The sequence below is a fragment of the Neopsephotus bourkii genome, unplaced genomic scaffold, assembly GCF_033783945.1.
Source record: "Neopsephotus bourkii isolate Nb327-2 ecotype Australia unplaced genomic scaffold, CSIRO-AGI_Nbou_v1 NB_53, whole genome shotgun sequence".
Classification (NCBI taxonomy): domain Eukaryota; kingdom Metazoa; phylum Chordata; class Aves; order Psittaciformes; family Psittacidae; genus Neopsephotus; species Neopsephotus bourkii.
In genome coordinates, this window is record NW_026900570.1 from 235,583 (window position 1) to 262,921 (window position 27,339).

Below are 27,339 nucleotides of genomic sequence, written 5' to 3' on the forward strand. Positions count from 1 at the left end.
GCTAAATATTTGTTAGAAAGTATTCCCAGGATAGTGGGAGTTCTGGTGCCAGAGAGGAATTCCTGCGGGTTTGATCCATTGCATTATGTACTTGTTCCAAAAGCTGTTTTCAGTAAAATAGATGAGTAAGAAGTCTTAGCCAAGAACAGAATGTCTTTTTTGGCAACTGAAAGGAAGATAGGATTATTTTATTTCAGGTTATGTAAAAAAAAAAAAAAAAGAAAAAGAGAGAAGGTGGTAAAATCCTGCAATCATTGGTGCCTGCTGAGATTTGCAATGGCGAGCACAGGTACATAGATATGTATACCTTTTTTTCGTGCTGTTGTACACATTTTGAGGGCTTCTTTATAAGATGTCAATGTGAATTTAAGATTGCTTGCATCATTACTGCAATTAAAATATCCTCACTGTATCTGAACTTGCCTCTGGGTTTTTTGGCTGAGTGGCCGGTGGTTTCAGTGACATGGCAATGTCCAAATCGCTGCTGTGGATTCTGAATTCTGCCCCCAAGTGCTGGGGTGAGAAGGGGAAGAGAGGATCATCTTTGCCTTGACAGCAACCCCCCTGTCTGGAAGATGTTTTGGGGGCAGGTGCAAGTAGACACCAGTGGGTGCAACCCCACTACATCGTTTACAGCTCTTGGGAAGGATTTGACAATTCAGCCTGGAAAACGTCGCACCCATAAATCAACAAAGAGGGGGAAAGCTTTCTGGGGAAAAAATTAATGGGTTTTGGCTGGTGGGCATCAGGTTCACCATTTTCTTCCCATTGAGAATCATGTTTGCACAACACCTACTTTGCATTAACAAAACAATAGGTGTTTTGAATAAGACAGCATGCCAAAGGTATTTTTTTCTATGCATTTGGCTTACTCTCATAGATGGGAGAGGCACAGGCCTCCCTTCATCCTTCTGCCAAACATAGCTAATCAGGGATGATGGTGCAATTTTATTTCTTGTTTTAAAATACTGTATCATACACAGCTTGCCTTGGCTCTGGCTCAGGGTTTGTGTTAATTTGGTTAGGTTGCTGGGGGAAAACACTTTGGGTTTTTTCTTGCTGTGTGGTTTTGGGGGGGCAGTTGTGGCTTATGATGGGCACTGTTGGGTTTGCAGGAGACCTGAGTGTCAGGGCTGTGTTGCTCTGCAGCATTGTGGTGTTCACCTTCTCGCTTCTCTGGCAGTCCTACAGATCACGTAAATCTCGATAGCAATGGATGCCTGAGTTATCCCCATTTCAGCAGCATGATCTTGGCTGCTCCACCACCCTCCAGTGTCTCCCGTGAGGCTTGAATTTGGTCAGCATTGCATCTCTGAGGGCGTTTGCCATTGGACATGTGTCCTGTGGGCTTTTGGGGAAGCTGTTTGCTCCCTCCCTTGGCTAGACTGTGGCATCCTTCACTGGCAGCTTTGGAGGTGAGGTGTGTTTTGGAGCAGTGAGTAGTTGCTTTGTGGCAGGAGCTGATGCTCTTTCAAGCCATGTGCATGATTTCATTGTAAAGATTTTGTCCCCTCTGGGTGCATGATGGGGTCAGCTGGGATGAGCAAACCTCTGGCTGCAGTTCAGGCTTTGGTTTGGACCCCTGCTGTGGATTTGGAGGGCTTCTTTGCACTGGTGGTTTCTTAAAGCAAATGTAAAACAGAGCAGAGTTTATAAATGCAGCCAGGTAGCTGGTTTGGGCATCGTGGCTGCCTGTGAGGTCTGCTTTGCTCACAGGGTGCAGGCAGAGAAGGGGTTAACCCAGGTGTCAGGTAGGACATGTGCTGCTGTGGCTGGAGGGTGGCCAAATCCACTTTCCCATCGTTTGGATTAAAGCCAAAAACCCAACAACCCGTCTGTGGCAGAACCACACACAGCTGTGGGGCTGCCAGGGAAGAGGAGGAATGGAGAGGATCACCTCTTCCCAGCTCACAGACAGGTTCAGGGGGCTATAGTGGTTGTGCTGGCCCCAGAGACCTGCATTGCAGGGAATGATTAACTTCTTCAGGCTGGAGCTACTTCACCCAGGGATTTTTTTGACCTTTTAGGGGACTATTGTCTCCTGGGAAGCTGTTGGTAAACATAATTAATGAGGGCTGGCACAGGGCTTTGAAGGCACAGTGTGTGCTCCCATCCTGCTACATGTTACTGTGTGACGCTATGGAGATACTGAGAGTCCCGTGGTTGGGGGGTTTTGAAGCTGGTGGGGTTTCTGTGCTGTCTGTTCAGAGCTGTCGGGAGGGCGGGGTTAGTGTTTTGTTGGGGTTTTTTCCTTTTTCCCTTTTCCTTTTTCCCTTTTCCCTTTTCCTTTCTTTCTTCTCTTTTTTTTCAGAGACTGAAATTAACTTCAGACGTGCAAAAGAGGGTGAGAAAGTGCTACAGTTAGAAGAAATTTGGCTGGTGGAGGGGTTTCAGCTGGCAGGAGAGGATGGGGACCAGGTGTTTGGTACCCCGTATCTGCACTGTTCCTGTCCCTGGGATGTTTGTGTCTATCCCCATATCATCAGAATGTTAGTGACGCTTTAGGGTTTGTGTAATTACCTATGGTTTTATTGCTGAGGTGGCTGCTAGCATCCCATGTCACTGGGGCTCTCCCCTCTTGCAGGAGGAGGTTTCTGGGCTAGGGCTGCATCTCTCCCACTGTGGTTGTGCCTTACAGCCTGGTGGGATTAGGTTCAAAGTAAGTCGCTCGTCCAGCAGCAGCCTGGTTCTCAGCTTTGGGTATAGCTTCAAAATAAGCTAGCAGTGACTTATGCTGAAGCAGGAGCATCTGGTATACTGTTGCCAGCATCTAAAAGGAGAAACAGTCCATTACCTAGGCAAGAGCATCCCAGGTTAGGTGGGCTCTGTTATGTTAGCCCATTGTAGGCAAAGTGTGCAGCTTTTGTGCAATTTCAAGAGACAAAACCCCACAAACTATAAAAGCAAAAGGTTAAAGATGCAACAAAGTTTTTCGTTGTTTGGTGGGTTTTTATTTTTCTTGGGTTGTTTGTGTTTTGTTTTTTTTTTTTTTCTTTAAGATGAACAGGGGAAAAGCATGCGGGAAATTTAGGAATCTAGGCAAGTACAGAGCTCCTTTGTTTTTAATTAGCTGCGTTGTTTTTAATTGCTACTATGCTTGATACATAACCCAGCCTAAACAAGAATAGCTTATTGAATGGAGGACTGACTATGAAAGGCACTAAGAGGAGAAGAGCTGTTCTTCACAGTTGATATATTTGTATTTCAGTGCTTCATTTAATAAGTCTGTTTCCCCAGGGGGCTGTAGCAAGTAAATCATGCCAACAGATTGTTCTCTGCAAACTGGCTTATTTTTGTAATTAGCAAAACGTTAAAGCTGTAACTGCATAGAAAGCGATCTGGGTGAGGATTTAACATAAAAGAATTAGTAAGCACAACGTAATACTTACTCTTTGATAACATTTGTGTTGATTGAATTGGTTTCTGGACAGTTTGTTGTGTGCAATAGTAATCTTCTTTTTTGCAGCATCATAAAAAGGGAGCGAGGTTCAGCAAGTGTGCACAGCAAGGTGTGGTTTTCCTAGGGAGCCCGTTTTGGGAATCACCCCTGCACGGCCAGATAGACCTGGTGGGAGGTGCCTTGCTGGGGGTTAAAGCCATCCTGCTCATCACCAGAAACTGCCAGTGTTTCCCTTGCTTTAATTTGCGTTTCTCCTTTGTTTCCCAGTTATATGAAAAGTACGGCGTCACCATGAGCGGGGTATTGAAAAGGAAGTATGAAGAGCTGGGGGATGACAGTACCTACTGCTCCTCCTCCTCCTGCTCCCCCCTCTCCTCTTCAGCGTCTTCAGGCTGGGAGACTGACGAGGAGAGCTCCCGCGGAGAGCCCAAGCCTAGCTCTGCCTTAACGCCCAGCTTCACCCGTGAGTATCTCCATCAGCCACTTCCCTGTGATCAGACTTTCCTCTATGTTTTTTTTCTGTAGCAGGATGGTGGGTTATCACCACGCAGAGACCCCACTGGAGCACACCTTTAGGAGTGGAAGCAGCCAGCTCCCTGTCATTACGCCAGTTCGTCTTGGTTTTGTAATGGGCCAGCATCCTCAGGGTAGTCTTCCTTAGCCCTTCCTCCCAGCATTTATCATTCTTTACAGTGCTTTTGCTGAGGTCCAAATTTCCAGGAATATAAACCCAAGGACCTGGGTGTGCACAGGCACGCAGGCGCCTCCAAGCCAGTGCTGTGGACCAATCCCACCATCCCTTAATCCCCTGTTAAGCTATTTCATAGCCAAAACCCAAACAGACAGCAAAGGCCCATAACACTGGTTTTAAAAAATGATTAACCAGTGGTGCAATTACCATTTCAGAACTCGTTTCCTATGTAAGTTGGGTACTTTGCCAAAGAACATGACACGTTTGACATTGCCTCCGCTGTTAGTACAGATAAATGCTATTTTGTTTTCCCAGCAGTATCAGTTTTGAGAGCTTTTAGGAAAGCACACAGAAGGCAAGGTCGTAAAATTCTTTATCTGCCATGTGAAGGGAAAAACAAAAGATAAAATAGGGGAACATCTTCACAGAGAAGAAATAGTCCAACCTAGTAAATTATACTGAACACCCACTGTATGTAGCAGTTAAGGTCCACTTAGCAGACATACACAAACACACAGCAGTCTGAAAAGGCTTTAGAAGTCTTGTAATAATAAAGAGTCTCATTCTTGCTTGTCTTCCCAGGTTTTGTGACAAAACAATGAACTTTTTGTATTCTCTGGCTCAATTGGAAAAGGGTCAGGAATGGGAAAACAATTTTGGAGGAGGGGTGCAGGGAGAGAGAAGCAAATGCCAAAGTGCAGCAGCTCAGCTGATAGATGATCGCGGTGGTTAACGTGCCTTTTGATAAAGAGCTAATGTTTTAGAAGATTGAGTCAAGGTTATTACGAAAATGCAACACACAGTGCAAAGATACCATCAAAGTGACTGCAGGGAGCAGTGTGAAACCCCCAGCTCTTCAGCAGAAGCTGCTGATGCAGCTGGGTGAACACTTGGTGTTTTTTTAATGTGAAACTGAAATGCTGTATGTTTGGCAAGTGAGACTTGTGAAACATGGGTGCAGCTAACTGTCCGGTCTCACACTTTCCAAGCCTTCAGGGCCAGCCAAACCAGCCAAGCCCCTAGGGTTTTCAGCAGCCCTTTCGGTTAGCTCCCCACATAGGACTGCCTCCCACTCTGCCACCCAAAGAGGGCTCAGATCCAGCTCTGTGGGAGTCACCAAGCCTTTCTGGCTTATTTTATGCAACCAAGGCATCTGTGCACCAGGAGAGAACAGGACCAAAAAACCGCACCATTGAATTTCTGTGTAGCTGCTTTTGTCCCTGACATGCTCATGCAGCAGAAAAGGCAGCTCTATAACCTACCACCACATTTCACTTCGCTTTCCATGGCCAGCTACATTCGTGGAATCTCATTGACTCTGGAACTACCCTGGTTAATTAGTCCTGCTTCATCTGCTACGTTTGCATGTGCAAATGTGCAGAACCAGGTATCTCTGGAGAGGCTCCGCTTTAAATGGTGTGTAGCGTGTTTCAGCAGTTTAAGATAAACCAGCGTCATGTATTGCCATGTTTACCCTGGGATCACCTGCATAAAGATTAACATCTTTGCAGCTGCTATTAAATGAGTCTCTTGAGAATAAACTATAGATTCATAGTTCCTCCCAGTGGATGGTGAAAGGAAGTATCAGAAAAACAGACGTTTTGGCTATTTTCTGCCGTGCCACAAGAGCTGGAGCCATGCAGCACTGGAGTGCCAGTGTCCTGGCAGACACAAGCTTCTTAAATATGAGGCAGGGTGCTTGTTGGATAGTTTGTTACTTGTTTGTTATGCTGTGCTGCATGTGAAGAATAAGCAAATGTATGTTTCCTGGAGGAAGTCGGGTAAGGAGAAGCAGCAGCCGGTTCTTAGGGTGAATCTGATTGGTGACTCCAATGCACATCAGGATTTGGCTTAGATTCCTCTCCAGCCTCATCTGACCCTTGAAGTATTAGATCCTAAAACACCAGAAGCCAACAAGCGATGTTGTAACCTTGTCCCATCATGTCTCTTTTGAGAGAGTAATTGCACATCCTGCCTGTTTGTAGTATTTACAGCCTGTTTGTTGTATTTCTATCCTGCCTGCAGGATGGCAGTACTGACTTTGTGCTGTTTCCTTCTTCTCCCATTTTTAGCCACGTCTATCCTGAAGAAATCCAAGCGACTAAAGAAGAACAATGTGGAGTTTGACCGGGTCACTGTGTTTTACTTCCCACGCTGCCAGGGGTTCACAAGCGTGCCTAGTCGCGGGGGCTGTACCCTGGGGATGGTGAGCAAACACAGCTCCTCCCGGCAATTCACGCTAGCGGAGTTTTCAAAGGAACAGGAAAACGTTCGTCGGGTGAAACTGGAAGAGAAATTGAAAGAGGAGAAGTTGGAGGCATTGAAATGGAAAGTGAGTATAGGAACATGGGGCTGGGTTGATGAGGAGCTGGTGGATGTCATTAGTTAATGGCCAGTCTTTCTCACAGGAGCCTCTCTGAGACCTGGGGGCATTGGTTCTTAACCCTGTTTGGGTCCCAGAAAAACACAGACTCCTGTGTGGGGTTTTCAGCTCAGTTCTCCACCTTTGAAAAGTGATGGAAAAGACCTGAACTCTGTGTGTCAGGTGTCTGTCAAGTCTTTGGGGACTCTGACACAGATGTTGGTCCTGTCATCCACCAGCATGGGGGGCAGATATTTCCTTTCTTGTTTCTCCTGACCTGGGGGTGCTGATGGCTCTTTGTCCCCAACACATCTCTAATGCTTTGCCCATTTTTTTTGCCCTTAGCTAACCATGAATGGCACGAAGGAGTCAGAGGAGGCCAACCAGCTCACTATTGAAGACATCTCTGACGACGACATCGACGTCAGCAACGTGGACCTGGAGGACGGCTTCTTCCTCCAGCCCTACCCTGCCAAGAAGAGACGTGCGCTGCTGAAAGCCGTGGGGGTGAAGAAGATCGACAAGGAAGAGAAGCGGGAGCTGCACAACATCCGCCTGTCCCGGGAGGACTGCGGCTGCGACTGCCGGGAGGTCTGCGACCCAGAGACCTGCAGCTGCAGCTTGGCAGGCATTAAATGTCAGGTACTGCCCTCGCCTCTGGGCATGGGGGAAAAGCTGTGGCTCCAGCTGACGTCTATGTTGTAGCAGGAAGGGTTGGAGCAAGCAGGATACGTTTAGGACAGCCTGTAAAATACATCTGTTCCCATCTGTGCTCAGAGCAAAGCAGGCAAGAAAAGCTCTTGGAGATGCTTCCCGGGCTGCAAAGCATCTGATTCCCAAATCACACGTGCAGCCATCCCCATGCTGCTGCTGCAGCCCAAGTCTGCAGTGTGAATGCACCCGCCCGTTCTGTCCCCACAACGATTGTACCTGCTTGGTCTCCTGTTGGAGATTGGCCACGTGGGAATGTCTTTGCAAATGAAAGCTTCTTGCTCCTCACGCGAGGCTGTGATTTCTCCTCCTCCCCCTGCTTTTATTTTTAGTTTTATTTCCCTTAGTGTGTCACAACTCCCAGCGTGTGCAGGCAAACGTGGGAGTGCCAGCTGAGTGTCAGCCCACAGCTAGCTGTGCAGGCCACCTCTGTATTCCATTAGCTTATTATATCTTTCATGTTATTTGTTATGGATGCCTGCCCAGCTGTGCCTGGGGAGCCATATCCCGTGCTCAGGGTGCCACTGGCTCCCTTGGTGCTGTGATTGCACCCTGGGGCTGGTGTAGAGTGGTTGTGCACAGGCAGGTGGGTGCACGCAGGGGGAAGGGTGCTCCATGAGTGGGACACAGCCCCCCTCTAGCGGCTGCTGCTAACAGGGACATAAAGGTGCTGCAGATGCCTGTTGGGCAATTTGTCCTTATCTCGGCGAGTGGCTGAAGTGCGTGATATGGATCATGTATTAAATACCATGATGCAATATATAAAAAACTCACGTTTGCCCCTTTATGTCTTCTTTTGGAGCATTATATTTTGGTTTTTTGAAATCTTTTAACTTCAGTTTTACTGAAACCCGACTTTTTTATGACAACCCTTCAAAAGAACAGGGTGCCTTTTTTATTTATTTTGGTTTTGTAGCCTGCTTTTAAATCTCTCACCTGTTACTTGGTTCCTCAAGGTGGGTGAGTTGTGGGTGGTTTCAATTCTGTGCTGCCAGGTTTGGTCCTAACCCTCCACCTCTGCTTCTCCCTGTGCCAGATGGATCACACCTCCTTCCCCTGTGGCTGCACCAAGGATGGCTGCGGCAACACTGAGGGCAGGATCGAGTTCAACCAGGCCCGCGTGCAGACCCACTTCATCCACACCATCATGAAGCTGGAGCTGGAGAAGCAGCAGCAGAGCAGTGAGAAGGTGGCAGAGGCCGAGCCCCCCTTTTGGGAACGGCTCCCACAGTTGGGATGTGCAACAGCAAAGGGCTCGTTGGAGGAGCGTGCGGTGCCGCTGGCACCCGCCTTCCAGTTCAGCCCTGACCTGGAGGCCTTGGGGGAGAACAGCTGCAGCAGTGACATGACAGATTCCTCCATCTCCTCCCACCCCAGTGAGGACCTGGAGGAGCCCTACGAGAGCCTCCCCTCTGACAAATCCCAGTCGGATGTGGATGACGATGGCTTGGCACGCATCCTCCACTTCAACGACTCGGATGCCGAGGAAGAGGGTGGCCATGGTCATGATGACCTGAGCTGCTTCCACCCCACTGATTTCTTCATCGAGGACCATGCCGATGAGCCTAAGCCTATCCCTGGCCACTTGCCCCACCTCTCTGAGTGCCTGGATGAGAACGCCAACCAGGACAGTGGTGGTTTGCTGGAGGATGCTGCCCATGCGCGGTGCGATGGACTGTCCTGCTGCACCTCATCCCCAGCTGAGCCCTGCTCCAAGAGCTACGCTGACCTCAGCCTTTCCTCAGACTCCTTGGATTTCTTCCAGTCCTTCTCAGACTATAACTTGGGACCCCTTTACAACTCCTTGAAGGAGTACGAGAACCTTGATAACTTCTCAGCGTTACAGTTTCAGTTGCCTAATTTTCCAGGTTTCCCACAAGCCGGAGACCAGGGCTCCTGTTTCTTGGAGTCCCTTATCGGTTTGTCCGAATCTGTCCCCGAAACCCCAGCCCCTTTCACAGACAATCAACTTTTGGAGGATGCCATCAAGTCATCACTGATGGAGACGGTGAAAGTGTGAAACGCCCGTGTGGCTCGAGCAGCAAGGAACAGCCTGAAGGAAAACCGAAGTGGGCAGACTTGCACCAAAAGGATGATGCGTTACTCAAAATTAAGGAGAAAACAAATCAAACAGAAAAGGACTTTCTAAGCAAACAAACTATTTTTGGTCTTTGTAGAACGTGGACGTTTTGACATACTGCAGCTACAATCAGTTCTCTCACTGTTTGTGCAAGAATTTGTAAACTTTCATGATGGGGTGGGGTGGGGAGGGAGGGAGGGAAAAAGGCTTTCACGTATGAGTTTCCTTGTGTTTTGTATGAAAAGACCTGTTGAGAAATACTCCTCGCTAACATTGCCAGTCGTACACACAGCCCCTTCTAGAAATGTCTCAGTGTTGCAGGAACTTCTTAAGGCAACTTTTTGAAGCTGTATTTATTGTGAAAATTGTGGTTTGCGTAAGAGTTAGCCCAGCAGGCTCTTGCGTTTAAATCGGACAAGGTTTACAGAAGAGATCCATACACTTATATACATAATCATTCTTCATCTATTTATTGCAAATTCCAGAATTTAACTAGGCACCGAAGCTTGAACTAGCATGGAACCTTATTTAAATTGGGAATACCTCAGATGTATTATGTGTACAATCATGGTTTTTTTGCATAATATATCTGTATTTATTTATTTTCTACCTGTAGTACATGAATAGCACTGTGGTTTGTCAGTGACCTGGAAGGGCAATAATGTCTTCAGCAGCACCCATCCTATAGATGACCATGGATTTTCTGAGTCTGAAAGATGTTAGCTGTTTGGTCTTCACCTCACATTTCCAAAAGAGCCAAATGCAAGCCTGGGAGGGATGGGACAAATGTTTGTTCAACATCCTTTGGTTTCTATCGGTAGACGTGATGATGGTGTCTGATCTCCATAATATTGTGATGGAGATCACAACACACAAAACCTTCAACTATTCAAGAAATAGCATGAACTAGCTCTAAACAAACAAAACCAACCCAAATCTTTCTTATAAATTATTTAATAATTTATTTAATCTCTTAAGGATTTGGCCATGAGATCTTTCCTGATCAATTATGGTGCCTGAATATGCAGAGGAACTGTTAGCAAGGGTGGGGATGTAACTAGAAGGACCTTTGCGGCCCCAGGGGGTCTTTGGGAGAGCAAAGCCAACAACAGCAACACTGTGCTCATGCTCCTCAGCGAGTGCTCCTCAACATCAAAGGTATCACAGCTCCAAAATCTAGTGGGTCAGACTATTTATACTATATATTTTTTCTATAGGTAAATCAGGTAAATCGAGTAAAAGAGGTGGATATGAAGGTTATTAGGTTATTTATCTTTTGAGTACGGTTTTACAGAAAAGAAAGAAAAACAGCTGAAAAGAAAGCTTGAAAACCTTGAAGGCTTTTGGTTTATAGAGATTACCACGTTTAGGAAGAATATTAGAGGCCCTCTTGTTATTTAAGTCAGTTTGAGAACATGACACTATTTGGCCATGAGATGTAACTGGACATAAAACTTGTACGTCAGTGAGACACTAAGTGCCTGCACCAGTGGTATGTTAAAAAACCAGCAATGGCTTTTAAACCTACCAGCTTTAAATCCCATCTTGGCAAATGTGAGATTTGGTGGTGGGAATGATCCCTGGCACTACCGGTACTGAGGGAGGTGGCAGCTTTGGTGTCCCGTCCCTGCTGCTGTGGGAGTGGGATGGCGGGCTGTCCTGGTTTTGGAAGCTCCTGCAGGTGCAGAGACACCCAGACAGGTGGAAAACCCCAAAATATGGATTTGAGGATTTTTCCATTGTCTGAAGTGTTTATATCCCCGACAGCAGGGATGGTGATGCTCTTGGGTACCTGCTATTCCTGCCAGCAATTTAGGGAACTTCTGGCGTATGAATATGGTGAAGGCTGGGTTGCTTGGGTGTTTTTAATCATTATTATTACTATTTAATTGTACATTTCTCTGGTATTGAGCCGGTCAACTTGGAAGTGGAGCTGACCTGCTGTGGCTGTGAGTGGGTGCTCGCCCTGTGCTCGCTGCCACATCCTCCTGCAAAGCATCACTCCCGGAGACCTCCCCGCCGGGCAGGAGGGTGACTGTAGGAATACTACTGGCAGATGGAGGATTTCCTGGATATATATATATATAATTATTGTTATTATTATTATTGTTAATATTTTTTGTTGTTGTCCTTTCTTTAGACTGAAAAATCCCATTCAGTTATCTCCTAGGTGGTAGTTTCTATCCTTCAGACTGCATCAAAAATACTGACAGTTGAAAGTCTGGTACCATTCTGTATTTATTGGCACTAATATTTTATAACATTCCTAGGTTTCTCTGCATATATATATATTTATATATATAAAATATATACATATATTTTATATATATATACACACACACACACTTTTTTTAATGAATGACTGGGATAGACTCCTGCCTTTGTGGATTCTTTTTTTTCTGTAATTTATTCTTTTTATTTGTGTTGGTGCCAAAAGAATTAAGGAAAAAAAAAAAAAGATTTTTTTAATCTTTTCCTTTCCCCAGGGCACTGAATTGTAAATATATTTTTTTTTTCCTTCTTGGTATCTGTGTAAAAAGTTGCCTGTTAAACAGTTTAAAAACTGGGTATTTATTGACACAATCTGTAATTATCTAATGTATTGATTGAAACGCTTTGGTTTCAACATAGCTTTATTTTAGCTTTCTTTGTGTATATATTGTGATTATGTTGCTTAAAGGTACAAGTTAAAAAAAAATGCTTTATTTTTACCTTATTCATTTGCATTTGTTTATAAAAAAAAGCATATTTGTCTACAGCTGCTGTCTCTCATTTCATCAAAGCAATATGAAGAAATTTCCATTACACTTTCAATAAAAGAATTTTGTTTGAATACGGCAGCATCTTCACCCTGTTTATCCTTCACTGTGGCTGAAAAATGTGGATGATGAGTGTGTGTATGCTGTGTTGCAGTTGTCTCTTTTTTGTTTGTTCCTTTGCTTTTTCAAGTGCTTTTGAAGCCAATGGGTGCTCTGGGGTTCCCACCCCAAGTGTTGAGATGGGAGCATCCTACTAGGGCTGCCTGGTGACCTCCAAGATGCTTCTCCTGAGCTTTGGGATGCCCATTCTTTCCTGAGCCCCTCAGAAGCAGCCCAGGGAAGAGCGTCCCCATGCCCTTGCATGGGGGAAAGGCATGTGGGGAGCCTCTAAAGCTGAGCACCAGCATAGGGCCTGTCAATGAGAAATCAACCCTAAGGTCAGAGCAAAGGGGACACCGTCTCTGGAGGAGGCATGGAGCCAAGGACCATTGATCTCTGCAGAGCCCTCCTTCATGCATGGCTGCTGAGTATGCAAACAGGGGGCACTTCCCAGGTATTCTCCAAGGTGTCCCCCCGACCATCACAGCACTGATGTCTCCTGAACACTGAAATGTAGCGGGAACACTACCAGAGCCCTGGGAGGTCACACAAGAGATGCTCCTGGGGCAGCTGGAGATGCACAAGGGGTGCTCCAAAGTCCCTCTGCGTTCACCCAGAGATGGGTTTCATTGCAGAAGAGCATGCAGTGCCAGCCCCGTTCTAAGTTAGAGCACATTTTGGCTGGGCGGGAGGCTGGGCTGGCAAGAGCAGTTTGCACCAAGGCTGGGACTACAAGGGACCTTTCGGCAATTTGCTTTATTGAGGGCAAAAATATGATGCAACACCTTGGCAGAGCAAGATCCATGGCCTGGAGAGCAGCTCCTGAAGTTCCCAGGGTGCTCCTGGCTGCTCAACAGCAATGTCCCCAGCAGATCAGCTTGCAGTGGCATGTGACAATTGTCCTGTTCAAGTCAATTCCTGTTCCACCAGTGGCACTTGTGTGACAAAATGTACTTTTTTCCTTATTCCCTTTAGAAAAGGTGAAAATCAGTGCATAGGACTGGGGTCTGGCTGGGTTGTTTCCTGAGCTTGTTTGGCTTGTGAATGGTGGCTGTCCCTCTCTATAGGACGACTGAAAAGACAACAGTCATGGAAGCATCCCCACCACCTAGAAACATTCAGGACAAATCTTGGGAAACCCTTCAGAAAGCCTGGAAACCCCGTTCCCTTGCTGGCTATAAACCATCTCTTGTGGCACCCCTGGGGCCTGGAAAGATGCAGCCGAAAAGAAGCATCACCCTGATCCTGCAACCCAGGGAAAAAGCAGAGAAAATACACTTCATGTTGGCAACAGCAGGGAAACAAGAAGGGAGTGAGGACGTGAGCCAGCCCACGATGCAAAGGAAAGGCTGAATATAACCCACAAACCTGGATGGGGAAATGCATACCTACTCCATGGGCTTGTGTCGGGCAGCACACGCATAAGTCATAACCACTGGCATTGACCTGAAAGCGAGGGAAATGGGACCACAAATGCTGCTGTCTGGTTTTCCATCGGGAATCCATTTTTAAAAGATGCCATCTGCCCCAGAGCAGAGAGGCTCAATTAATTGAATAAACTATTTGTTACAAATTATTTGCTGGGCCATAAAAGCAGCAATACTGCAAAGAGGCCTGTCCATGGCTGCTTGGTGAAGCCTGGCCCCAGTTTTCCCACCCAGAAGGCTGTGTTTGGTTGTGGTATTGTTTCTTTTATGGGGTTTATGCCTGTAATTCCCTCACCTGATTGCGAGGGGAAGAACCCCCAGCATACAGTTGCTGCACTGGTGGGATTTTGGCTTATGGTGATGACTTTGCACCATGCCCTGGCAAAGGGCATCGTGGTGAGGGGTCGTGCCACCCGCCAAGGGACAGTGCCGCATCCCATCAACAGCCTTTGTCATGGGCATCCCCTTGCGAAAGCAGCAGAGTTGATCATAGGCTCCTTGTGCCAGAGGAGTTCACGTTTGCTTTGGAAGGAGAGACAGGAGAAGCCCTGGTGGAGTTTCCCTGGCTGACTGGGGACTGTCTCTCTGCAAGGTGCTCATGTTAAAGCCATGGACCCTCTGATTTTATAGGGCTGCATCTTAAAAGGGGTGAAACCAGGTGTAACCCTCGTTTTGTCCCCTGGCTGCGGCAGGGTTGAGAAGAGCTGACAGCACCAGGTTGGATGTGGCTTTGAGCAACCTGGTCTAGTGGAAGGTGTCCCTGCCCATGGCAGGGGGGTGGAACTGGATGAGCTTAAAGGTCCCTCCCAACCCAAACAATTCTATGATTACATAATTCTATGACTTTCTGCCCCAAGCCAGTGGCACAGAGCCGGGACTCATGCCCTGTTCAACAGCAGGCAGTGGTGCTCCTTCCCATCCCCAGGAATCAGTGATTCACTGACCCCAATTAAACCCATCTGTGCACTCCCCACCTTGCTTAGGGCTTCATCACCCCCTTTATTTTCATTCATTTTCTGTTCTCCCCCCATGCTGCTCGCCCTGCTTGTTTACACCCAGAGGCTCGGAATCACTCATTGCCCGCTTTCGTTTCATTTTCGGGTGCCTGCATGCGCCGATCCATGCGTGTAGCCACCAGACTAGAAAGCATTTCCCTCCGGGTGGGGGAGCAGCCTCCGGAACAGGGCTGAGTCATTTGATGACCCATGGCAGGCAGGGACAGGGACCGGGACAGGCTGTGACACGAGGCTTGGCTCCTGCAGAGCTGGCGCAGTGCGGGAACGCGACACCCAAGCCCTGTTCTCGGCAGGAACGACTATAAAGTGATGAGTAGGATGGACTTTATCTCCGGCAGGGAATACACAAACCACGGAGCTCCAGGGCAAGGCGAGGGCAGGGGTGTTGGCTCTGCGTAGCACTGGGGACATTTCCATAGGGACAGATCCTGCATGAGAAGGGCTTGAATGCAGTTGGGACGAAATACCTTTTCTCACTGCCTGTCTGGCTGACAGAAGAAAAAGGCAGGTTTGCACTGGGTGGCCAAGCAGCGTGGCACTGCAGGGGGGTAAGGCTGCCCCTAGGCCTTGTGCAAAGGTAATAAAAGCATCGCAGTTGGTGCTCTACATCCCTGCTGGATCCAAGACCTCTGTCACTGTGACAGGCATTTTCTCCACCCATGCACGTCCATCTTCCACAGAACTGAGCAGAAGTTTGCAGGTGCTGAGGCTTTGACTCAGACCTAGAGATTGGCTCGGATTTTCCATTAAAAAGGCACTGCAGAACTGGCAATAGTTGACATGTTCCTGTGGCCCATCTGCATTTTAGTCTGTCAATGCTGTGGGATGGGGGGAAAAACAAAGTTCAGCTCTTATTCCTTATTCTTCAGAGTAATGGTGTTCGACTTCACAGGAATCCTCATTGCACTGTAAGGAAGTGTCCTCTCCATCAAATCAATCCAAATTACACATCAAATTAAAAGCAGTTTCATTTCTGCACCATGTTAGAGCCTCTCTGTGGTCATCATCTCTGGAGGACCTGTGAGTCTTCAGCATCTGGGGAAACAGGTGATGCTAAGTGCACTGAATAAACATAAGTTTCCCAGCTTCAGCGATTTCCCTGCACTAAACTAAAATTCCCGTTTTAACAGAGGCCTGGCTAAAGTGGGACTCTACTTTAGCATCTAATAGGGAGAACTAAGTTTTCTGTTTCACAGCCATTAGGGGTTTTCAGTGCTGTTCAATCCACACGTTTCCATCAGCTTGTTTCATACCTCTAAATCTGCTGCTGAGTGAATGGCAGTATTGCCATCTACTGGGCAGCTGCCTCCTCCCAGCCTCTCAGGGGACCAAACTGCTGCTGGGCAATGCGTGCCTCCTCTGTGGGAGCAGAGACACCATGTATCTCACTGAGACAGCGTATCAGAATAAAAATAAATTAAATTAAAAATAAAAGACAAAACAAAATAAAATCAATAAAATAAAATAGGACTTGAATGGCCATCTCGGGCCTGGAAGAGAGGTGGGGATGCCCTGGGGCCTGGCTCTGCTTCCATGCCTGGCCTAGTGCAGACATCCACAGCTGGGGGAAACCATCTCCAGAAGGTAAATGGTCAAAAAAAACCCATGGATGTACCTATATTTTGGCCAGGGAAGCTGAGTGAGGGACCAAAATGCTTGAGGCTGACTCCATCACATGTCATGAAACCCATCAAAGAGGACATATTTGTAACCAGAGAACAGAACTATTCTGGTCAGTCCAGCTGAGGAGGCAGAAAGGCTCTAGATGGTCTAGGGACCAGTTCTCTGGGGACCACACAAGGCAAATACCAGGGTAAAACCTTACAGGAGAATTTTGCCTTCAGCTTGAATAACATAAAATGATCTGTTCCACTGAGATAGATAGACTGTGTAGGAAACTATTACCTATTACACTTCCCTGGAATAAATACTTGGCTACTACTTTGGAGTAAATAGAGATGAGAACTTAATGGTCCTTAAGTGCTTTTCATAGTCAAAGCATCCCAAAGTGCTTTCTTGTAATTAAGGCTGGATTGCAGTCAGGAGTCAAATGATCCCCTTTTAGTCATACTCCCAAATACCCATCATTTTTGCCTGCAAGTGAGCAAGGGAACGATTGGGTGGAGTGGAACAATTTCGACTACAGGTTTTGGGAATTATTCTGGTAAAGGATGGCAGCCCCAGGGTACAATTTCAATGAGATGCCTACAACCAGAACATCTCTCTTCAGCTGCACTGTGATTGAGGGCCCCATTGCTGAGCTCATCTCTGTGACTGTAAAGGTACCAATCTCTGTTGTGTTTTGGGACAGTCGAGATGCTCAAGGGTATGAAGACATCCTTGTGGAGGTGGTAGAGATAACACTGGACCTCAGGAGAGCAATGCCCTTTTGATGCACCCGGGACGGGATGGGATATCCTCAGACATCCCTAATGGCACTGGACACTATATTTGACCCCTGCATGCCCAAGCTGTCTTTCACAGCATCTACAACTTTACCTCCTCAAATAGCTCAAGGTATAGCCAGTCCTACACCACACCAGAGCACCCTATACCTGGTGGGACCAGCCCAGGTGAGAAGTTTCCTCTTGCTGTGGTTGTCTTCTTCTTCTGCTCCCCATAAAGATAGGAGGAGCATCAGTTTTCCAAAATCTAGTTCTCTGAATTAGCTGCATCCTCACCACCCCCCCTTGGAGAAAAGGATGGAACTAGGTATGAGCATTATAGCACTGCTACTGTGCCCAGCTGTGTTTTCCCAGTACCGCTGGATATCATATCACTGTGACACCCAGTATCTTCACACAGTAAAACCTGCATGAAGCACCGCATTTTCCACAGGCTTCCCAGAGTGTGCTCCTGGGATCACAGCTTTGCCTGGAAGCTCTGGGGAACAAGTAGCTCTAGCAAGGCTCTTGGATAGTGAGAGGTAAATGAGGCACAGGCGAAGCACATTCACCCTGCCATGCATGCTGCCAGGTGATCACCTCCCTCTTATCCTATGCAATAAATCACGGCTGAGCAGCACAAGCTGTTCCTGTCATTGAAATGTGGAAAGAAACACTCCTCTTGGCACCAGGGATGTGATAATGACCCTGAATTAGAGCTGTACATCTCCAGTACCTGATTCTTCTGCTCCTGTGGGTGCAGCCTGATGTTCCTCCTCCTGGCTGCTGCAGGAACAGATCCAGGTCTTGCCCATGCAGAGGCAGAATTTAAAGGAGCAATGGCCTGTCTTTCAAAGCAGCCTATGACAACAGGTTTCAAGTACCTGATGGCCACAGCTGCCCTGTGGAACCCGGGGGCAGTTGCACGTCTGCAGGCAGAAGCAGGGGCAGCCCATCACTGCTGTCACATCAGGGGATGGACAGAGGACGGCTGTGGTGTGCTGGGTTGTGTCAAGGACACTCAAACTCATTAAATTGTTAATACGGTCTCAGGAGTGCTTTTGGCCCAGGAAGCAGCAACACCCCTGATGGTTCCCACCTCTGTGCAGCCCAGGGCAGGGATTGGGGCTGATGAGAGTTTGGGACCCCGTATAACATCCCCACATCCCCCCGTGGCCTGTGCATGAGGCACATAGAGTTAGATGACAAGCCCAGGCATCAGACACTGCAAAACCACCCTGGACTCTAACACTAATACTTTGGGAAGTGGTTTGAGTGGCTTCCTTTAAAAATCTCATTTCCCAAATCCTTTGATGTATGTCTTTTTAATTCCTTCTGAAATTCAAAGGGAGAGACTTGAATATAGATAGACCAAGATTTCAGATGCCAGCTCCTGCCACTTGGCTTCTCAGAGCTTTTGTAAGGGACATTCGCCCACCACTGAGCCTAACAAATCCAGGTTCCTTAAGGAGAAGTTAAATATTTGTACTTGCTGTAGCAGGAGCAATCACACATGCTGCCTGAAAAGGAGCAAGAACAATTCAGTGATATTAAGGAGCAGGAAAGATGAGATTCCGGACGGGGGGGTTAACCTGTGAAGGGATCTGCCAGAGCTCTGAGCACGCAGGAGGCACTGCCAAGTTCAGTCCAATAAAGCAGAAGGCCAAAACTACAGCTGGACCCCACTCCTTCACAAGCCTTAAGGGAAGTGCTGCTGGTTTTGTTTTCATTTGTGCTTGCCATAATAAGGGAGATTTATCCGGCTGCAAATCGGACTTCTGGATAGTGGTGGCGTAAAGCAGCTCCTGTTTGTCATTGCTTATCTGTGTGCCTGCAAGCAAACACAAAGGACAGAGGGCAAGGCTGCGTACATGCCGTTTTATCATTCTCAGCCTACGAAACTTCCTTACCAGTGGCTGATAACCTTATCAGGTATTCCTTTGGTTTGACAATGGCATCCAGTGGCTTTTGGGGAGAAGAAAAGTGCATTCACCCAAAAAAGGAGGGTTTTGCTATTTTGCTATAATACTGCTATTCCATTGGTGTGTGCAGGGTCTAGGAGAGATGGGACATAGGTAGTTTAAAATGGAAAAAGAGCTCAAAATCCTTCATTCATAAATGACCATCTCATACACAGCAAAAGGGGGAGAGGGATGGGTGACGATAACCCGTGTATTCCTAGAAGATGGTTTTGTAGTTCATCAGAAGACAAATCTTGCTTTATAGTGAACGTATGTCTCCCTCTCTTCCTCCTTCCCTCCCTTCACAGACCCTGCTGTGTGTCTAACAGGAGCACAGCTTTCATTTGGAAATGTTATACACTGAGATAGGCTTTCCCAGCTGGCTGGAGTATGGGCCTTGGCATGCGCAGCAGCGCAAGGGATTGTTTTACATTGAATTTATTGCTTCCTCACCCTCAGAAATGCCCTTTTCTGTGCACTTCCTCTTAGAAAACTGATTTTAAAAATAATCGTCCTGCACGGAGTGAATTTAAGAGTAAGTCTGATGGATCGTGCTTTCTGTGGGTTCAGTTTGCCAATACACTTGAGACAGTTGCCCTCTGTATGAGCAGCACTGCACTGAAGCTGTTTGTTTATAGGATAGGATAGAATAGAATGGAAATACATCATTTCAGTCAGAAGGAACCTACAATGATCATCTAGTCCAACTGCCTGACCAATTCAGGGCTGACCAAAAGTTAAAGCATGCTACTAAAGGGAACTGTCCAAACACCAAGGGCAATAACACATCTTTAATGGGATACAGGTTAAAGACTCTATGGAAAGCCTGACTTAGTCATAAACTGGATTTCCTCACTCCTGTTTTGTCACTTACGCACTTACATTTATGCAGATCTCTAGCCTATGGCATGATGATAGACAAGCACCTTGCAAACATAATTAATTAATCCTTACAGCTATTACAGATGCCAGGAAACACAAGCCATTAACAGAGAATAGGCCATGGCACGGACTAATAAAGGGCTAATGTCCCCCCAAAATCTCCTACTCCTTCGGAGGCACCTAACCTCAGAGTGGATTTGTGAGAACCCTCTGTGGACAAGCATGCCTCTGAGGGGGCATTTAAGGCAGTCCCTTGGCATTTCCATGTTGGCTTTCCTTCATAAGATGCAAACAGTGGTGTGACTGCTGGCAAGCCCCTGAATCTGCTGTGCATCCTGGACCCGTCCACAAGCCCCATCTTTCACCTAATTTGGGCAAAACAGGGCTGAGTTCATCCACATAGACACTGAGTAAAACCTCCACGAGAGGGTAACACTCAATGCCATGCACCTCCAAGAGATTGTGCTCACCCAGAGCCACTCGGCAGGCAGGCCTGGTGGCCTGAAAACAAGTCTCAGAACAATTAATGCAAAAACTACTCCCCATTTCTAGCTTTGCAGTGCAATTCTTGCACCACCGAGACCTTCCACCAATGTAATTATTTATAAAGCACCTTCCACCAGAGGCTCTTCAATGGACTGTAGCTGAACAGTCTTAGCAATTAGGCAAATGCAGCCTGCAGTTTGCTGGCGAAGCAAGTGAAGGTGCAGCATCAGCAAATACAGCGCTGAGCTGGGTCTCGAACAAGGAGGTTCATTTTGCATCTCTGCATCTGCCTGAAACAGAGTGCGAAGGATCAGCTTGTTGCACTTTGTTGTCAGTACATTCACTAAAGGCAAGAGTAATTAAAGAGGAGTGTTCGTTTACTGGTGTCACACTGTACTGTTTAGGTGGTGCATGTCAGACATGATGCAGAGCCACTTGTACAACATGGCCCATGAGCTAGGAAACATGCCTTTTGTTCAGTCTTTCCATCTCTGTGCAGGTTTCTCAGGATGAAATCCCATTCATAAAGCTCACATACATGTAAATGCACCTCCTCCTATGCAAATCAGCAATCAGCTTAATTTCCACTCCCAGGAAGTCAGCATTTATTATGTAAAATCCAACAGAGTTTTCCAGTTCCCCTGATTAAGTGCACAGCGAGATGTCCAGCTGTGCACAGAATGGCACCAGTGGGGAACTCAGAGGATGAGAAGGGTCTGGCTCTGTCTGCAACAAGAATGAGTAGCAGAACAGGAGTTCTAGCACCTTTTATCCTACTCGCATGCTGAGGCAGTAGGCTGCAGTCATGACCGATTTGCTTCTGATAAGGGGTCCACTACAAATATGAGAGTAGTGCACCAGGTGGCCCTGATTAGCAATCATCTGAGGCAATTTTGTTGTTTGACTTGGGTCAAACAATAACATATTTTACACCCAAGCTGTGCTGTGCCTCTGCAGAAACAACGTGCGTGGCTTTGGACAGTGGAAGCTGCCATTAATGGCTTTAAGCTGAAAGAGCATAGATTTAGATGAGATATTAGGAAAAAGCTCTTCCCTGTGAGGGTGGTGAGGCCCTGGCACAGGTTGCCCAGAGAAGCTGTGCCTGCCCCATCCCTGGCAGTGTTCAAGGCCAGGTTGGATGGGGCTTGGAGCAACCTGGTCTAGTGGAAGGTGTCACTGCCGTGGCAGGGGGGTTGGAACTGAATGAGCTTTAAGGTCCCTTCCAACCCAAACCGTTCTGTGATTCTTTGCATTTTGTAGTAGAAAAGCCCACACTGCCCATACTACCAGTGTTAGTTGAGCACATTCTCCGCCTCAACAAGATCTCAAAGATTGCATTTGAAGGTCTGCATGCCTGCTAAATTGTTATATCCAACCATATTACAATATAATCTTTAAGAACTTCTTATACTAATCTATTTAAATAAGGTATGTCTGAATTTGTGATTAATACAATTTATCTACACTCATAACCCATTAAACTGATGAAAAATGTTCTCTATGTGGGAAAAACGAGGAGCTGTGAATTGTTCAAGGTAGAGCCCAAAGATACACAAACACCTCCATGCTGCATAGCTCCCACAGGGCCACGAAGCAGAAAATACCCTGATAAACTTGGAGTGCTCTCAGGTCAAGTCAAGAACTAAGTAGTACAAAGCCAGGCTCAAGAAGCCAACACTTCAGACTAGTAAGTGTTGATGCACATGTTGTATTCCCTCATAAGAAATTTGTCTGTCAGACCAGCTGTCTGCTAATCCGTGTAATATGCACTGATCTTTGTCAGCTAGATAAAAAGAGTAATAACAGGCAGAAGCGTAACCACTGAGGGTGGTTCAACCTTGGCTGGATATGTTAAACTGACCTTCACTGGACACGCTGATCCTTTTTCAGGATCCTTTTCTGCTCCTTGTTCCCTGCTGAATGAATGAGTTTTCCTCTGCCTGCCCGTAAATGCTGGCTCTCGGTGGCAGGAGGGGAGATGGGAAGCAGGGATATGGCCAAGGGAGGTGCTGCAGCTGGAAGAAACCTGGACTGTCTCTGAGGAATGGAAAAGGTCCCACAGTTACAGAAGGGTTGAGGTTGGAGGTCTGAAGGCCACCTGGTCCAGCCTCCCTGCTCAAGTAGGGCTACCTGGAGGTGGTTGTGTCGAGACAGTTTTTGAATGGAGATTCCACGATGTCCCTGGGCAACCTGTGCAAGTGCTCAGTCACCCTCACAGTGAAAATGTGTTTCCTGATGTGCAAAGGGAACCACCTGTGTTTCAGTTTGTGCACATGGTTTACAGACTTGTCACTGGGCACCACTGAAAAGAGCCTGGCTCCATCCTCTTTGCACCTTCCCTTCAGATACATAGAGGCAGTGAAATCCTCCCTGACACTTCCTTTCTCCAGGCTGCACAGTCCCAGTTCCCTCAGCCTTTCCTGATATGTGAGGTGCTTCTGTCCCTTTGTTATCTTTGTGACCCTTAGAGGACTCTCTCCAGCATGCCCGTGTCTATCCTGTACTAGGGAGCCCAGAACTAGACTCAGTACTCCAGGTGTGACCTTTCCAGTGCTGAGCAGAGGGGAACAGTCACCTCCCTTGACCATGCTATGCCTTATGCAGCCCAGAGTACCATTTTCCTTCTTTGAGGCAAGAGCACACTGCTGGGTCATGTTCAGCTTCGTGTGTACCAGGACTGGTCATCTGCCCAGGTATGACAATGGAATCCACCATCCATGGAATAGGTACAGGAGTATCAGAACCTTTTCCATATAATCCCAACAGTCCTCTTTTACAAATCAATTTTACTGGAAGCCATAAAAAGTTCAGTGTGATATTTCAGCACTGAGACCTTCTTTAAGCCATTGAACACTTTTTCCCCCTGACATCATAGATCATTTTTAGCTTCCAGTTAGTTTTGGCTGGGAGGTGAGAAAGTGGCCTCCTAACCAAACAGTCTCCACTATGTCACTACATCATTCTTGTTAGACCTGGCAAACTCACTCATTTTCTATTGCTAATTTATTTTTCCAAAGACTTTATGTGTTCCCTACATGCAATTTTGCTGAAGAACACTGTTGTTTGTTTATCGTCCTCTTGGACATCATGCCATTTAGCTTGAGTAATTGTCTGTAATCTGTACTCTACAGCAGCGTGTATGGTATCATACACATTTTGTAGCTGAGTGGCTTTGATACTGGGCTGTGTTGTAATGCCCAAAGGAGAAATAAATTACACTGAGCATGATGGATTACAGCTGTTTCCAGAATTCCTCCACTTCAGGCATTGTTTTAGCATACAGCTCTTAAGGGATTGTCTGTGTTTTGCTCTGGGCTCTACATATGTGGTTTGTGGAAGAGGGGAACCTTAGGGACATATGTGAGAGAGGGGAGATCAAGCATTGGGACTGGGAAGCTGTTCCATGTACAAGAACTTGCCAGCATGAAAAACACTTGAATTTATGACTTAGGAGTTTAGCTGTAAGGGAAGGAAATGAAAACGCATAGAGATTGACATTAATGGCTATGAGAAGGCTGATCGCAGTATTACCCTGGAGCTCAAATTGTGAATCTTGGCTTGAGATGCCCAGGTCTAGAGCTCCCATCCAAAGCACAGCATCTTACCTACTGCTGAGTCTCAGAGGCCCACAACCCTTCAGAGTCTATGAAATTTGTTTCACAAAATGAACAGTCTTGGAATCCAGGATTCTTCCTCTTTGAAGGAGCATCTCAAGCCAGAGTCATCCCAAGGTTTCTCTTAAGTGTAGGCAAAAAAGAGCTTCTGTGTTCCAAGTAAACAAAATAGGACATCTTTCACACCAGAAAACCAACTCAAGTGTCTCTGTTTGTGTCTACATGTCAAAACACTTACAATCTAAACCAGAGAGGTCTCATTCATGCTGCCACTAGAGTATGGTTCCTTGTCCATACTGACTTTCCAAGCCACACATAAAAGTTACTATTAGGAGCATGGGCTGGTGAAAACCAGCATTGTCAGACTGTGCTAACATTTAGGTGAAAAAGCAGGACAAGGCTTCAGTTGGTGCTCTAGTACTGTTTAGTTAATTGGAGCTCTGCTAGTGTTCAGATAATCAGTGAAATAGCACTGTTAGTTAATTAATATATAGCCTTTTTGACCCTGTTCTCAGAATATCAGAATTATATATTCTGATTTTCTGTGTGAGTAGATTATTTTAGGAGTGATGGGAAGGATAAGGGAGGATGTGAAGAAAATGATGGATAGTAGGGAAAGATTCCAGGACTATACAAGCAAATAAGATTTGGGTGGACTTGATGATATCCATTGGGAGCCGCTGAGCCCAAAGAAGAGGACATAATCATCTTTCCAGGAGGTCCTAAAGCAAAAACTGACTTCCAGACATTGGGAGTGTTTACTTTTCATGTTTATTGTGCAGTTTTATGTCTGCTCTGCTCTATACCTTTCCTAAGCATCTGCTATTGACTGTTGTCACTAGGGTATTGGCTAGACGAATCTTTGACATGACGCAGTTCAGGCTATAGAGATCTTTATTTATTAACTATTTCTCTAGAAATGAAACCCTCAGTTTTATTTTTGCAGTTCCTTTTCTTCTGTGTAGCAGCAATTCAACATAAAATCTCTATTCAGGCTACTGTTAAGCACATTGTTAAGTGAAGTATGTGCTAATGTAAAGCACATGCTCCTCAACAGAGATGGTTTTAAATGTATTAAGTAGGACAAGAGAAGATTCCTTCCAATGCACACAAGATTATTTAATTTTTAACTATTTTTTCTCTATATTCTTTTTTTTTTTCATACCTGAGTTTGAACTGATCGACACACTAATAAACCCAGCTTATCATCATTCCTAGCTTATCATTATTGATCAACAAGCTTGGACAACATGAGCGGAAACCGTTCTGTTTTAGAAGTAAAAAAGTCAATAGATTCACTATTCTGAGAACACTGACAAAACCTTGATTTAATGTACAGTTCTTCATAAATATACTACAGTGCCCTTAATCATCAATAAATGAGGATCAAGGAACAAATTACTTCACTTGCTCCTCCTCTTTTTATTGCTACATAAGCCTTTAGAAAGGTGAGCAAGATGGGAAATGGCTAATTTGTCAGACCATGCTGTTTTACCTCTTTATCTGGAAGCATATCATTGAAGGTTCATCTAAAATACATCTGACTCAACAGAAATACTTAGGAAGAAGGAAATTTAAAACCAGTAAGTGAGAAAGAAAATCACATTTCAATGCTGGAAATGTACAACGACATGAAGTAATGCCAGTGTATTAACTTTAGGTTGGTCTCATGAAATACACACATTTAACACGTATTACTGGTGTTTCACATGACAATGTTTGGTGGAAAGGGCAAGTGACTGAGTAACACTAAAGTTAGTATACACTGTGATATACACATACATGGAAAACATTTAAAATTGAGAAATCCAATTTACTGCCACTTCAGGCTTTTTTCAGTCTGAGCAAATAATGTGTCTCCAGGAGAGAGCATCTGATATTCACTACCTTTTAAACTGAATCACCTTTGCAACACAGCTATGATAAATGCAGTGTCCACTGTGGGTGAACCTTACTGAACACACAGCAACTTCTGTGTTCATGTCTAAGTCATTCTTCTCTTAAACAGTTGTTTTCCCATGTGATTCTTAAAAAAACAAACCCACAAACCTGTAATTTTATGTTAATTAAAAAGTCTAAAATACATATTTACTCAACTTCTTTTTTTCTATTTCTAGTGTTTACTGACATAACTAATAGCAATATATTTTACATAAAACTCTTATTTTTAGGGTTTGATTGTGCCTTTTCTAAAATCTTGAATACTTGGATAACTTGGAGAGAGTGTCAAAACCTAGCTCAAGGAGACAGTTAATAATAGATGAAAAATTTTTTTCTTGTGATGCAATTCAGTTTTCTGAATTACTTACATCATAATAAACTTCTATTTCCTCCACATATCTCTCATCCTTTTGGAAACTGAAAAAACATTTGAAACCCTCAAGAAATGCAGAAAATAGAGTGGTTTACCACTTGTATGGCTTCTTGAGGTTAATCTGAGATTAAAATAGCATTTCAGAGCTGATAGCATAACAGATGTAGAGTTAAAACAGGATATCCCAGAAAGTGTTCAGATAATGAACATGTGACCTGTGGTGCAATTTTTTTTCAATCTGGACATTTTAATTGGAGTAATGCATATGTCGTGTTAGAGAACACAAACAAAAAAAAGAGAGCTTCACGGAAAACATTTTGCTAGGTAACAAGGTCTTATGCACCTTCTATCCTTACCCAGCTTGTAAGTCAGGTGCTGAACACTTGGTTGGCTCACACTACTCAGGGCTGGGAAAAGACAGCTAACATGATCTCAGCCATTGCATTCCTGGGAAAGGCTCCTGTCACCTCACCATGCCTTTCAGAGCCCAGATGCTGGCACAGGTCCTGGGAACTACATGGTACTGCTCCAGTACATGTTGTATTTGGAGAGTAAACAAGTACATAGAGACCAATGAACTGGGAGGTCAGCAACAACTAACACCTCACTTTTTTTCTGACTCCTCAGCATCTGACAGTGTGTTTATTTTCCTGGTAGTTTTCAGCTGAATTTTAGCTTTGGCAGTCTGTTTTGAGTCTCACATGGTCTTGGGTCATTGTCAAAATGATTTGAATGCCTTCCTTCTAAGAAAATGTAAATCACATGAACTACAGTAGTCTACCTTCCTGTGTTAGCGATCACATCGTTATCTTGCAGTGCTGTATTACAGAGAGCTAATGCAAACCCAAACAGGTTGTTAACAGATTGCAAAATAAACCTAATACTGCAGTTTATAGTAAACACCCAATACAGCATTAGAAACCATTGAACATACATCTACACTTTTATCTTTTTATCTTGCACCTGATTTCTACAGACAGGCTCCTAGGATCTCATAATATGGAGAAATTTGTATTTGAAATCTTTACATTAGGGCAACATATTATTGACAAACTAGATAAGATACATGAATCAAAAGTTCTTATGATTAAAATATCTGTAAAAGTTTTTTCAGTGTGTCTGAACATTGAGCACACACAATACAAAAGGAAAA

The 27,339-nt window shown here is 45.5% G+C and overlaps 1 protein-coding gene across 1 annotated transcript; it reads left to right on the forward strand.

Annotated features, from left to right (window-relative positions):
• The first annotated feature begins 3,652 nt into the window (after positions 1-3,652).
• On the forward strand, positions 3,653-12,077 carry CSRNP1 (cysteine and serine rich nuclear protein 1). Its single transcript, XM_061348511.1, has 4 exons — positions 3,653-3,863; positions 6,164-6,423; positions 6,799-7,095; positions 8,201-12,077. The coding sequence occupies exons 1-4, from the start codon at positions 3,692-3,694 to the stop codon at positions 9,182-9,184; spliced, it is 1,713 nt and encodes a 570-aa protein (XP_061204495.1). The 5' UTR covers positions 3,653-3,691; the 3' UTR covers positions 9,185-12,077.
• The last annotated feature ends 15,262 nt before the right edge of the window (positions 12,078-27,339 follow it).

What these genes read in the sequence shown, in the direction of transcription:
- CSRNP1 (XM_061348511.1), top strand. Translation starts at nt 3,692, where the DNA reads ATGAGCGGGGTATTGAAAAGGAAGTATGAAGAGCTGGGGGATGACAGT. An exon ending in TGGAGGCATTGAAATGGAAA is followed by an intron (nt 6,424 to 6,798) that starts GTGAGTATAGGA and finishes TTTTGCCCTTAG; the next exon opens with CTAACCATGAATGGCACGAA. An exon ending in TGGCAGGCATTAAATGTCAG is followed by an intron (nt 7,096 to 8,200) that starts GTACTGCCCTCG and finishes TCCCTGTGCCAG; the next exon opens with ATGGATCACACCTCCTTCCC.